The sequence below is a fragment of the Mandrillus leucophaeus genome, unplaced genomic scaffold, assembly GCF_000951045.1.
Source record: "Mandrillus leucophaeus isolate KB7577 unplaced genomic scaffold, Mleu.le_1.0 Scaffold747, whole genome shotgun sequence".
Taxonomy (NCBI): Eukaryota; Metazoa; Chordata; class Mammalia; order Primates; family Cercopithecidae; genus Mandrillus; species Mandrillus leucophaeus.
The window spans coordinates 34,975-48,828 of NW_012108108.1; the positions used below are offsets into that span (position 1 = coordinate 34,975).

Below are 13,854 nucleotides of genomic sequence, written 5' to 3' on the forward strand. Positions count from 1 at the left end.
ATGATTGCTTCCATCACTATAATTCTATGTGCCAGAGAATTAGCTGGTATAATAAGGAAAAAAAAAGTGTGGCTGGGTGCAGTGGCTCATGCTTGTAATCCCAGCACTTTGGGAGGCTGAGGCAGGCAGATTGCTTGAGCCTAGGAGTTCAAGACCAGTCTGGGCAATATGTTAAAATCCTGTCTCTACAAAAAAATACAAAAATTAGCTGGGTCTGGTGGCATGCACCTGTAGTCCCAGATGCTCAGGAGGCTGAAGAGGGAGGATCACTTCAGTGGGAGTTTGAAGTGGAGATTGCAGTGAGCTGAGATTGCAACACTGCACTCCAGCCTGGGAAACAGAGAGACTCTGTCTCAAAAAATTAAAAAAAAAAATCAGGAAGAAAGAAAGAAATCAGTCAATAAATAATACATGATATAAGGATAGGTAAGGAAAACAAAAAATGTCATTATTTGCAAACAATACGGTTGTGTATGTAGAAAACCACAAAAAACCTATAAATTATTTAATAAGAGAATTTGCTACAGTGCTGAATACAATATACAAATCTCTACATATTTCTATGCAACAGGTAAGAAGTATAATGAAATAGACATAACACTGACAAACGCATAAAAATATAAAGCATCTAGGAAAAAAATCTCTGAAAGGATATACCAGACCTTATTGAAAAATTAGAACATTTTATTGAAAGACATTAAAGAAGCTCTAAATGAAAGAGATAAAGAATACGTTCCGGGATTAGAAGATTTAATATTGGAAACAGTTGTAAATTCATCACTCATTGATCTATGGTTTCAATGCAATTCTAATAAAATTCTCAAAAGGGGTTCTTCATGAATTTGGCAAATTGATTCTTAAATTCATTTGGGAGAAGAAAGGGTACAGAATAGCCAAGAATCCTCAAGATGATTATCAAGATAGGGGACTTTGTTTACCAAGTATCAAGACTTATAGCGGTTGTAATTAAAGACAGTACAATATTGTTATAAGGAGAGACTGATTTACCAATGGAATGAATAAAAGTTCAGAAAAAGACCTAGACATTTATGGAAATTTGCTTCTGGCAGCAATACACTGCATATGAACATAGTAATGGAACTAATTATTTGTATAGAAAAATATAAATTTGTACTCTCGTACCAATTCTAGGTGATTTTAAGGACTTAAATGACAAAGCAAAGTTTCACAAAAATGTCAAATACAAAGGAAAAAATTAAAAAAATTGACATTAAAATTAAGGCTTCCTATTAAAAAATAAAGATTTCCTTCAAATCTGCAAGAAAAAGGCAAATCACAATAGGAAATGAGCAAAAACTTGAACAGGCATTTCACAAAAGAGGAAACCTAAATGGCTAATAAATATGTGAAAAGATTGTTTAACCTCATCAGTAATCAAGAAAACACAAACTAAAATTGCAATTAGATAACTTTCATATTATCCAGATTGGCAAAATGAAACCTGACAATATCAAACATGGGAAAGATCTATAGCAAATGGAACATTCTACAGTATATTGCTTGTGGCAGTATAAATTGGTATAATTTCATAAAAGATGAAATTATTTTATAAAGTTGAAAGAGGCACATTTCTAATAACCTGACAATTTCACTTCTAAACATTCTGAATCATGCATATGACTAAGGACACAAGCTCAAGAATAATCACAGCAGCACTATTTGCAAGAGCAAAAATCTGGAAACAACTCAACTTTTCATCAACATAAATGACAAAATTATATTCATACAGTAGAATATAATATGGCAATAAAAATCAAGCAGACTAAAATGCAACAACATGAATGTATCTGAGGCACATAACACTAAGCACAAGAGAAATCTGCGGCCGGGTGCGGTGGCTCACGCCTGTAATCCCAGCACTTCGGGAGGCCGAGGCAGGAGGATCACAAGGTCAGGAGATCGAGACTATCCTGGCTAACAAGGTGAAACCCCGTCTCTACCAAAAATACAAAAATTAGCCGGGCATGGTGGCAGGAGCCTGTAGTCCCAGCTACTCGGGAGGCTGAGGCAGGAGAATGGCGTGAACCTAGGAGGCGGAGCTTGCAGTGAGCCAAGATCACACCATTGCACTCCAGCCTGGGTGAAAGTGCCATACTCTGTCTCAGAAAGAAGGAAAAAAAAAAGAAATTTGCATAAATAAGCTTTCAGTTATATGAAACTGAAAATATGAGATCTAAATAATAAATTAGGGATACAAATGTGGCAAAATCAGGAAAGAAAGTACTGGAAAGAAAGTACATACCAGAAAGAAAGTACTGGTACGAATAGAGAAATGGGAAGACATACAGAAGAGGGCTTTAGAGGGCTTTAGAGTATAATACAGGTCATTTTTGTTATAGGGTAAGAGAAGTAGTCAGGTATTTACCAAATTCTTATTGTCTATACCATATACATATTAATAACTATTCTTTTAAAAATGTTTTACTGTGGTAAAATATACACGACATAAAATTATTTTAGCCATTTTAAAGTGTATAATTCAGGCGCACTAAGTATATTCACAATGTTGTACAAACATCAACATTATCCATCTCTAGAACTTTTCATCATCCCCAACTGAAATTCTGTATCTATTAAGCAATAACTTCCCATTTCCACATCCCACCAACTCCTCATGCTGCTGCAGCCCCACTCAGTATTCTCTACTCTACTTTTTGTCTCTATGATTTAGCTATTCTGGTGTTCCATTCACATGAGTGGAGTAATATGTATCATACAATCCTTTTGTGTCTGGCTTAATTCACTTAGTATAACATTTTCAAAGTTCATCTATGTTGTAGCATACATCAGAATTTCACTTCTTTTTAAGGTGAATAATATTTCATTGCATATATATGTCACATTTTGTTTGTCCAGTCATCTGTCCATGTTCATTTGTATTATTTCCACTTTTTGGCTATTGTGAAAATGCCACTATGAACATCAGCATACAAGTATCTGTCCAAATCCTTGCTTTCAACCCTTTCAGGTATATACCAAGGAGAGAAATTGCTGGATCATATGGCAATTATATGTTGAACTTTTTGAAGAACTGCCATACTCTTTTCCACAGCAGCTGCATCATTTACATTCCCAGCAGCAATGTATGAGAGTTCCAATTTCTCCACGTCCTTGCCAACACTTGTTATGTTGCACTTTCTTTTTATAATAGTCATCCTAATGGGTATAAAGTAGTATTTTATTTTGGTTTTGGTTTGCAATATACTGTAGAATGTTCCATTTGCTATAGATCTTTCCCATGTTTGATATTGTCAGGCTTCATTTTGCCAATCTGGATGATATGAAAGTTATCTAATTGCAATTTTGTGTTTTCTTGATTACTGATGAGGTTAAACAATCTTTTCACGTATTTATTAGCCATTTAGGTTTCCTCTTTTGTGAAATGCCTGTTCAAGTTTTTGCTCCCTAAAGACTAGTGATGTTGAATAACTTTTCATGTGTCTATTGGTCATCTGCACATCTTCTCTGGAGAAATGTCTATGTAAGTCCTTTTCCCATTTTTGAATTGGTTTGTTGTTGTTGTTGAGTTGTAGGGGTTCTTTATATATTTTGGATATTAATCCCTTATCAGATGTATTATTTCCAGTATCTGTGGGTTGTCTTTTTGCTCTGTTTTTTTTTTCTTTTTGAGGTGAAGTCTTGCTCTGTCACTCAGGTTGGTGTGCAGTGGTGTGATCTCAGCTCACTGCAATCTCTGCTTCCTGTCTGCAAGTGATTCTCCTGCCCCCTGAGTAGTTGGGATTACAGGCTTGTGCCACCATGCCTAGATAATTTTTATATTTTCAGCAGAGATGGGGGTCTCGCCATGTTGGCCAGGCTGGTCTTGAACTCCTGAGCTCAGGTGGTCCACCTGCCTCAGCCTCCCAAAGTTCTGTAACCTGTCCCACAGTTACAGGTGTGAGTCACAGTGCCCGACCTTTTTGCTCTCTTGATAGTATCATTTGATGCACAAAAGTTTTAAATTTGTATCAAGTCCAATGTATTATTTTCTTTTGTTGCCTGTGCTTTTGGTTCATATCCAAGGAATCAACACCAAATGCAATGTCCAAAGATTTCCTCCTATGTTCTCTGTTCCTCTCCTATATCAAATCCATGAATACAGGATGTCTTTCTATTGAAGTCTTAAAAATTTCTTCAGCAATGTTTTGTAGTTTTCAATGTACGAGGTTTTTTTTTTTCTTTTTTTGCCTCCTTGGTTAAATTTTGAGTAGTTTTACAGTTTTTACTACTATGCTTAGGTCTTTAATCCATTTTAATTTTTGTACATGGTAGATGGTAAATGATCAACTTCATTCTTTTGCATGTCAATATTCAATTTTCCCACTACTAATTGTTGAAAAGACTGTCCATGCCACGTGATCTCAGGACCCTTGTCAGAAACCATCTGACCATATATGCTAGAGTTTATTTCCGGTCTCTTTATTTTTGTTTATTTATTTATTTTTGAGACAGGGTCTCGTTCAGTTGCCCAGGCTGGAGTGCAGTGGCTTGATCTCAGCTCACTGCAACCTCTGCCTCCCAGGTTCAAGGGATTCTCCTACCTCAGCCTCGCCAGTAGCTGGAATTACAGGCTCCCGCTCCCACGCCTGGCTATTTTTTGTATTTCTAGTGGAGACGGGATTTCACCATGTTGGCCAGGCTGGTCTCAAACTCCTGATCCGTCTGCCTCTACTTCTCAAAGTGCTGGGATTACAGGCGTGAGCCACTGCACCTGGCCCCCTATTTCTGGTCTCTTTATACTGCTTTGATTACTGTAGCTTTGTAATATGTTGTGAAATCAAGAAATGTGAGTCCTCCAGTTTTGTTCTTTTTCAAGATTGTTTTGGCTATTTGGGATCCTTTAAGATTCCACATGACTTTTAGGATGAGTCTTTCTTTCTTTTTTTTTCTTAAATAGAAACAGAGTGTCGCTAGGTTTTCCAGGCTGGACTTGAACTCCTGGCTTAAATGATCCTCCTGCCTCAGCCTCCCAAGGAGCTGGGACTACAAGTTCACACCACCATTCCCAGCTGGATGTTTCTATTTCTGCAAAGACTATTGTTGGGATTGTGATACGAGATTGCTTTAAATCTGTAGATTGCTTTGGTAAATATCGTTACCTTCTCAATATTAAGTCTTCCAATCCATGAAGACAGGATATCTTTCCATTTAAGTCTTAAAATTTCTTCTGCAATGTTTTGCAGTTTTCAATGTAGAATTTTTTTTTTGCTTCCTTGGTTAAATTTATTCCTATTTTATTCTTTGTGATGCCACTGTAATGAAATTGTTTCCTTATTTTTCTTTTTGGATTTTTCATCTTTAGGATATAGAAATACAACTTGTTTTGGTGTTGATTCTGTGTCCTGCAACTTTGCTGTAAAAATATTTTTATTTACTCAATATTTATTTAAAATGAATGAATCCACACATTGATGCGCATTTATGTAAGTTAGAGATACATTTTGCAGTCATGGCATTAACATCTGCCACAACTTCTAAACAAATAAATATATACATTTTTATATCTACAGAAGGAAGCCAAATGTGGGAAAAATATTTACTTCTATTCTTTAATCATTCTCATTTTCCTTTGTCTTCTCAACTTTTGTCAATTGTTGACCAACCTTCTGCACCCCTTCCTTGAAACACATGTCTCCCTTGGCTTTGGTGGCATTGCACTGCCCAATTTTTCTCCTATTTATCTGATTACTTTTTTTTTGGTGTCCACTGGCTCATTCTTCTCCCACTTCCAATTCCCTGCTCTTTGAATGTACTCTAACATTATGTGCTCAGTCCTCTGTTTTCTTCTCTTTTTCTTTTGCCTTCTTTAGATTATTCTCTTCCCAAAACTTTACCTATTTCTATTTGAATGACTCCCCTTAACAAGTATACAATAGGCAATGAGCATATGAAGAGCTGCAGAATCGCTACACTAATGAAAGACATACGTATTAAAATAAGACAATTTTACAACCATCAGATTTACTAAAATCAGAAAGTCAGGTGACACAGGTCTACAGTTGCATATATGAAACTCTGAAGATATTTCAAAATACAGAATGTCTCATATTTTATTTATTTATTTTTTCTTTTTTTTTGAGATGGAGTCTCGCTCTGCCGCCCAGGCTGGAGTGCAGTGGCCGGATCTCAGCTCACTGCAAGCTCCGCCTCCCGGGTTTATGCCATTCTCCTGCCTCAGCCTCCCGAGTAGCTGGGACTACAGGCGCCGCCACCTCGCCCGGCTAGTTTTCTGTATTTTTTAGTAGAGACGTGGTTTCACCGTGTCAGCCAGGATGGTCTCGATCTCCTGACCTTGTGATCCACCCGTCTCGGCCTCCCAAAGTGCTGGGATTACAGGCTTGGGCCACCGCGCCCGGCCGTCTCATATTTTAAAAAAGTAAAAAGGCACAGATACTGTATATGGCATAGGGAATAGTATCCTGTAACCATGTATATTAACATTTCTATAATAAAATGTATAAATAGTCATATTTAATAGGATAAAGACTGTAAGTAGCCTCATCTTAGCTCAGGTAAGATTTTACAGCCAAATGAATTTGATGTAAATTTATATTTTAAAAAACCTGTGGTTTTAAGAGTTTTTGGATTTTAGAACTGGGCTAGCTAGTGTCAACAAAGAATGAGAAAAGGGAAAAGAAGCTTTACATACTGCTGATGAGAATGTGAATTACTGTAACTATTCTGGATAATAATCTGGGAGTACTTCATGAAGTTAAATAATTATATGTCCCATGACCTAGTAATTCCAGCCCTAGGCATAAACTCTAGAAAAGGTTTGTACAAATGGTAGAGGAGTTGGAAGTAACCTAAGTGTTTGCAAGTAAAATGTGAAGAATATGTACATCATCAGAAGCAAGAAATCTGGTGTTCATATAGATTTTGAAAAGCAGAATAAGATCTGTATTAACATGCCACTTTATAAATTAAAATCACAAATATACACAAACAACATATAATATTCAAGGATACATTAATATTCAAAGACTTATATAAATATAATAGCATGGCTGCAATTAAATGGAATTGAGGATAAAGGGAAAAGTAATAAACTGAGAGGGGCTTTGCACAGACCAATCTGTATATACTGAGGAGTATTATTAATTCAGCTCTCTGCACCTGGGGCCCAGAGAGAAAGAAGAAAAAACATAATCACTTTTGTCTACCTAGGTATAAATATAAACCCATACATTCACATGTGCAATATCATAGATGATGGAACACATTCATTCCCCATTTATGCTCTACTCCTAAATACTTAATTGGGGTTGGCATATACCATAATTTTGGAGGTCTGAAGAGAAATCTAGCCATAAATTAACATTTAATTACAATTATTTTTATTACCACTTATGTTCTTTCATCTTCTTTATTCTACGTAAAGCTGCTGGAGACTATGACACCGTCATCATCTGGTTGTTAGGTAGAAAAGGAATACCCAGAAAAGCCATTTATCTTTTGGACAGAAGCCCAGTTTCCATTTTATCTTCTCACAGAGTATAAATATATAGCTTTATACTATTTTAAAATTCTTATCTCTGATTAGAAAATGTACACAGACTTATTTGCCCAAAGGAGTCTATTGGTAACTCCATTATTAAAGGAAATGCTATTTTATTTTTAGCATTTTGTAAATGCCAATGGTATACAATAATATTCAATATCTGAATCATTATACAACCATAAAAACTGAGAAGCCCCAGAACTACGTTCTTCCTCTACTCTTATCTCCATACCTAACTATAAGAAGAGCATTAGAACAGTGTCCCAAAGAGTAATCACAATAGTTTAATATTTTCTGGTTGTCAAAATGCATTAGTAGGAAATATTACTCTAGAAAGATCACTCAAAATCTTTAATATGATGAAAGATTTCCTGAGCTAGAAATATACTATATGATTTTCATAGCAAGAGGTGTTGAATCATAACAATACATATAAACAATGATGACCTATCTCCTGAACATAAATTAGTCTCCAACAGTCCACATCTGGCTCTGATGAAATGTTTACCTAGAGTCCACTGGAGATAATAAACTACATAATATCCCATCAGCATTGCCTTTATCAGAGTGGTTTTAGTTTCTGCTGCAAACTGTTAATTGGGTTGAAGATTATTTAGATATATTTCTAGGACTAAGTAGTCAACTAGGATCTTTGGTTAAAAAAAAAAAAAAGTATGAGAAAATTCACAAAGGAAAAACGAAATGGAAAATTTCTTTGCTTGAATACTTCTCTAAGTTTCGAGTTCTCTTTATGCCCAAGCTTGCCATAAAAATGTATTCGTATAAGGTTTCAAATCATAAACAAAGAAATACCATTTTTCTACTTTGCAGAAGGTAAAAAGACAGGGCTTACTGACAAGAAGGAAAACAAAATCTAAAGGGGCTCCCAAAACTAATTAAATAACTAATATATGGTTTGCACAAATAGACCCAGAACAACTCAAATCATAACTCTTTTGCCACTTAATCTAATCTTACCTTTCTTTCATAAAACTCTCGACTATACCAGTAAGGAATGAACTTTTTCTAAACTACTTCTGTTGGTAGACAGATGATGTACATGCATTTACAGGAAGAAGTGGACATAATTTTTTTTTTTAAATCCACTCCTTCTTATCAGGGAATATCCTGGTAAGGAGTGGTTAAGTAGGGAGGAATACTTTTCATTTTGTTTACCCTTAAGTTTCTCTCTCCAGTATCATTAAAAAGACCAGGAAAGTTTTACATATACATCTCAACAATTCAAAAGCAGAATTTTTGAAAACCGTAAGCTTGTGTAATTATTTTAAAAAGGAAAAAAAAGACACAAAATTATCAATATAAAAACCAACTCACCAATGATGCCACTATCTCTGCTTTCAAGGGTAGAGGTTGGACTAGTAACAGCCCCATAGCTGCAGTCCTTGGCAGTTGCATTTGTACTGATGGGTGGGAGTGTAGAGCAGGGGCTACTGGCTGGTGGAGAGGCAGTGCTGCTAGTCAGGGTGGAACAAGGACTTATCCGCTGGGTGATTGCTGAGGTCTGAAAAATCGGAATTATGAATAAGTAAGATAACCTGACCAGCTGTTAAAGTATATTTTAAGATAAAATAAGTGCTCTGATGAAAAAAAAAACCTACATGCATAGCTTTTACATTTATTAGGCTCTATTTGTTTTTGCTTTCTCGGATAGGGACTTTGGGGTTTACAAATTAATGTGAAACTCGATGAACCTAACATTAACAGAGACTGTTGCCAGTTTTTCTGCCTACGAAATTTCCAGTGACAAGTGCCCTATCATTGCCATTCATTAATAGAATAGAGAAATTTTTTATCAAGCACAAGTTTTCCCTGCTATTTGCAAGTTTTCCTTGCAATCAATAAACTTTTTGAAAGACCTGGAACTTTGCATTGTTAATCATTTTCTTTCTCTTTTTTTAATTTTTTTTTGAGACAGAGTTTCACTCTTGTTGCCCAGGCTGGAGTGCAATAGCGCAATCTCGGCTCACTGCAACCTCCGCCTCCCGGGTTCAAGTGATTCTCCTGCCTCAGCCCCCCAAGTAGCTGGGATTACAGGTATGTGCCATCACACCCGGCTAGTTTTGTATTTTTAGTAGAGATGGGGTTTCACCATGTTGGCCAGGCTGGTCTCAAACTCCTGACCTCAGGTGATCCACCCGCCTCGACCTCCCAAAGTGCTGGGATTATAGGTGTGAGCTACCGTACCCAGACAATAATTTTCTTTAGATGGAAGGGAAAAAATAATCTCTATAGCTGGAAAGAAAAAAAGTTCTTAATGCAAGGAAGTGTCTTTTTGATACACAGGAAGCTGTCCAGAGACAATACATGAATGCAGGGAAAAATGCCTTATTCTAAAAGTTTGTCTAATAAAACAGAGTATTAATTTAATACAAACCTAAATTACTTCTCTGTAACAGCATTATAGCCTGAGATCACTTTGTATCCTGAATGATTCTTACACTTGAAGTTATTTACTTTTTAAGTTTTGTTGTGAAGGAATAAATAGTTACTAAAAAGGTTGGTGATAATATATTCTGGTTTACCTAATTTAATGACAATTCACTTTTCTTCAACTCTTTCTACACAAATTATTACAATAGTGAATAAAACTATATTTTTTCAAACACTAAAAACACTTTATCTTTTTTTTTTTTTTTTAATTTGAGACAGAGTCTCACTCTGTCGCCCAGGCTGGAGTGCAATGGCACAGTCTCAGCTCACTGCAACCTCCGCCACTCAGGTTCAAGTGATTCTCCTGCCTCAGCCTTCCGAGTAGCAGGGATTACAGGCACCAAATACTGCGCCTGGCTAATTTTTGTAGTTTTGGTAGAGATGGGGTTTCACTATCTTGGCCAAGCTGGTCTTGAACTCCTGATCTTTTGTTCTACCCACCTCGGCCTCCCAAAGTGCTGGGATTACAGGCATGAGCCACTGTGCCCAGCCAACATTTTATCCTTTTTAAAATTATTAACTGATCAGCAGCAAAATTACTTGAAGACGCATTAATGATAAATTTAACATTTTTAAATGTTAAATTTAAAAGAAACCTTTCTTTCAACTTCTTTACAAATAGAGTCTCTATTCATACTCTTTCTGCTAGAATTTAATAAATGGAGAATATGTTGATAACTAGCTATGAGAATATTAAGGCTCTTCAACTCATCCTGAGACGATTTCCAGATGCAGTCCCTTGTATTTAATCATCTGTGTTGAATCTAGGCTTTGATTTTAATTTAAATACTATAACCAGGTTACAAAAGATACATTAGACTCAATCAAGAACAAGTGACATTCTCATTACCCTCCAACCAAGTAAATCTTTTCAATCGTATCAATAATATTAGAATCTGATTTTTCTTAACAACACAGTAAGCTCTCAAATGTATCCAAATTTCTCTTCTACTATATGTTACCTCTCCAGAGAAGAGGAGAGTTTCAATTTTTTAAAATCTCTATTTTTATAATATTATGCTGGTCTACCAGAGCAATGATTTTATTTTATTTTTTTTAAACCTTAAAATCTTTTTTCCCTTACAGAGCAATGACTCCTAACTAGGCACACAGTAGTATCACTTGTGACATGTAAAAAACAAACATGCAAGCTCTCTCACAAAATTGACAGATACTGGGCCCCTACTCCAGACTTACTGAATTGGAATCCTTCAGGTTAGAAATGTGGCAAACAATTTTTAACCTCCCACTCCCATTCTGAGACACATGTGGGTAGATGAACTGAACTGTACTCAGGTCTTTTACATTAGATATAGCTATAGTCATCCCATACTTGAAAAGTTTTAGGCCCAGCATGGTGGCCTATGTCTGTAATCCCAGCACTTTGGGAGGCTGGAGGAAGGTGGATTGCTTGAGGCCAGCAGTTTGAGACCAGCCTGGCCAACATGGCAAAATGCCATCTCTATTAAAAATACAAAAATTAGCTGGGTGTGGTGGTGCATGCCTGTACTCCCAGCAACTCAGGAGGCTGAGGCATGAGAATCACTTGGACCCAGGAGGTGGAGGTTGCAGTGAGCCAAGATCGTGCCACTACACTCCCGCCTGGGCAACAGAGTGAGACTCTGTCTCCAAAAAAAAAGAAGAAGAAAAGTTTTATTATGGTATGAATCTATTACTTTTATAACAACTCATTTCTGTTCTTAGACAAGATTCTCATTCTGTTCTTTGTGAAAGAAAATCTTATTATATGCATAATATTGACAACGTGGAGGTTAAGCCCAAACGACACTTACTTATTTTTACTCTAAGTTATTTTCTGCACATATCACAGAATGTATACTTTAAAAGCTTTAACTGTAAAAGCAAAGCTTAAATATCAAGCCATTTAGAAAACAGAAAATTGTTTATGGCTTACGACTTAAAAGGCAGGCCTTATGTTTATTTAAGGAGACTAGTTAATGAGCTAGAGAAAGACAACATTTATTCTCCATGCTGTAGGCTAAAATGGACATCTATTTAAGCCACTGCACTTCCTAAACCTTTGGGTGTTTTTCCCATTGCCCTTAATGTCCTCCAGAAGAATCCTAAGAAAGCTCCTAATCTGGATCTCTTAAAGGTCCTACAAATGCACAAGGTAAGTAGCTAAAGAGGAAATTAATAAGGTCCATTTGAATACCTTGGAAACTACTGAAAGAAGAAAGGGGTCAGGTGAATATCACTTTCATGCTTTTGTTTTTCTGCAGAAAAATGATGCATGCTGACTTGCATTAGATTCTGTCATTACTATTTTGAGAATATCATCGCTACATGATCTTCCTAAGCACAGCAGTTTATCTTTGTTAATATACTGTTTAGCTCAGAAGAAAGTCACCAAATTAACATGACCTCCTACTTCTTAATAATCTTCTTGAGACCAGAAATTCCAGGGATCAATTCAGTCACTTTCTTGTGTGGTTCCAAGATAGTTCCAGCGTATATTACACTGCAAGAAGGCTATCATTTAGCTTCACTATTAATATTTTACATTTGTATAAAGCTTAACAATTTAAAAATATTTTTATATGTTATCTCATTTACTATTTATCAACGTGGTATGAGAGGCATAATGCATGTTATTTCCCCCACTTAAGAAATGTGAAAATGAAACCAATGAAAGTATGAAAGCTATGATGTAATTTCCCCCAGATCACACAGTTGCTGCATATATTTATATACTAATTATATTGCATATTATTTTATACTTTTTATTTATATGGCATTTTACAACTTACAAAGGATTTTCATATTCATGATTTAACTTGATCCTTTCAACAACCCTGTCAGGTGTTATTATTTCATATTACACTGGAACAGTATGGTGTGGTTGTTAAGAGCACAGCTTATAAAAGCAGACTGCCTGGATATGAATACCATTCCATCACTTTCTGGCAGTGTGTTTCCATCCCTTATTTGAAAATTGGAATATGAATGAACTCCACCACACTGGGTTGTGAAGAAGCTTTAACGAAATAGTGCAAGTAAAAAATTAGTACAATAATTGGTACACAGTGGGTATTTAATAAATGTCAGTATTATTACCTATGAAAAATATAAAGCCCAGAGACGTTAAGTGACATGTCCAAATTTACAAAACGGTAGGTGGCAGAGTTGGAACTAGAACACAAATTTTCTCCCTTCTGGTTCAATGGCTTTTCTATCATACCATATTGCTTTAATTATATTAAATCAATGATACTGCTCATTTACTTAAGATTGTTATTCAGTAATGTTCAAGTAAGGCGTACTCCATAGACTTGTGACTTTACACAGAAGTCACTGTGACATGCAAAATCTCAAGAGCAACAAGTACACATTTTATAATCCAAGGAAATGTAGCTGTGTAGAAATGACAGGGTCCTTGAAAAATATTCAGGTTATAAGATATAAGACATCAAGTTACCTGGTCATTATTAGAAAAGTCACATTTTAACTTGACATGAATATCAAGAAATGAGAGGTGAAATAGACGTTTCATTGATCCCAATTTTTAAAAATCCCTCAACAAGATCATTCCCATTTTTTATTCACAGGGCACAGCATACTGACATAGTTACAATGTAAATTGATTTAAAAAATCATCAGCTCTGACATCATGACACATACATTCTTGTTATGAGGTAAAACAACCCTGCAACTAAACATGTAATGTAATATCAGTTAATGGTAAAAGCTATGAAAAATTAAAGTAGGAGGATAAGGGGATATAGGGATGGGCAGGTACAATTATTAGAAGAGGAATTAAGACCTCTCTGAGGACGTAAAATTTAGGCAGAACCCTGAATAAGTGAGGAAGTGAGTTGTGGGGGAAGAACATTCAAGTACAAATGAATATAGTTGATGTG

At 35.8% G+C, this 13,854-nt stretch overlaps 1 protein-coding gene across 1 annotated transcript in view; it reads right to left on the reverse strand.

Annotated features, from left to right (window-relative positions):
• The window catches only part of LOC105529076 (protein TANC2-like), a gene marked incomplete at its 3' end in the record, with an annotated part of 274,386 nt that overhangs the window by 25,485 nt on the left and 235,047 nt on the right, over positions 1-13,854 (reverse strand). Inside the window, exon 6 of the mRNA XM_011966129.1 lies at positions 8,858-9,044. Within this exon, the coding sequence (XP_011821519.1) occupies positions 8,858-9,044 (187 nt within the window). The remainder of the gene's footprint in view (positions 1-8,857; positions 9,045-13,854) is intronic.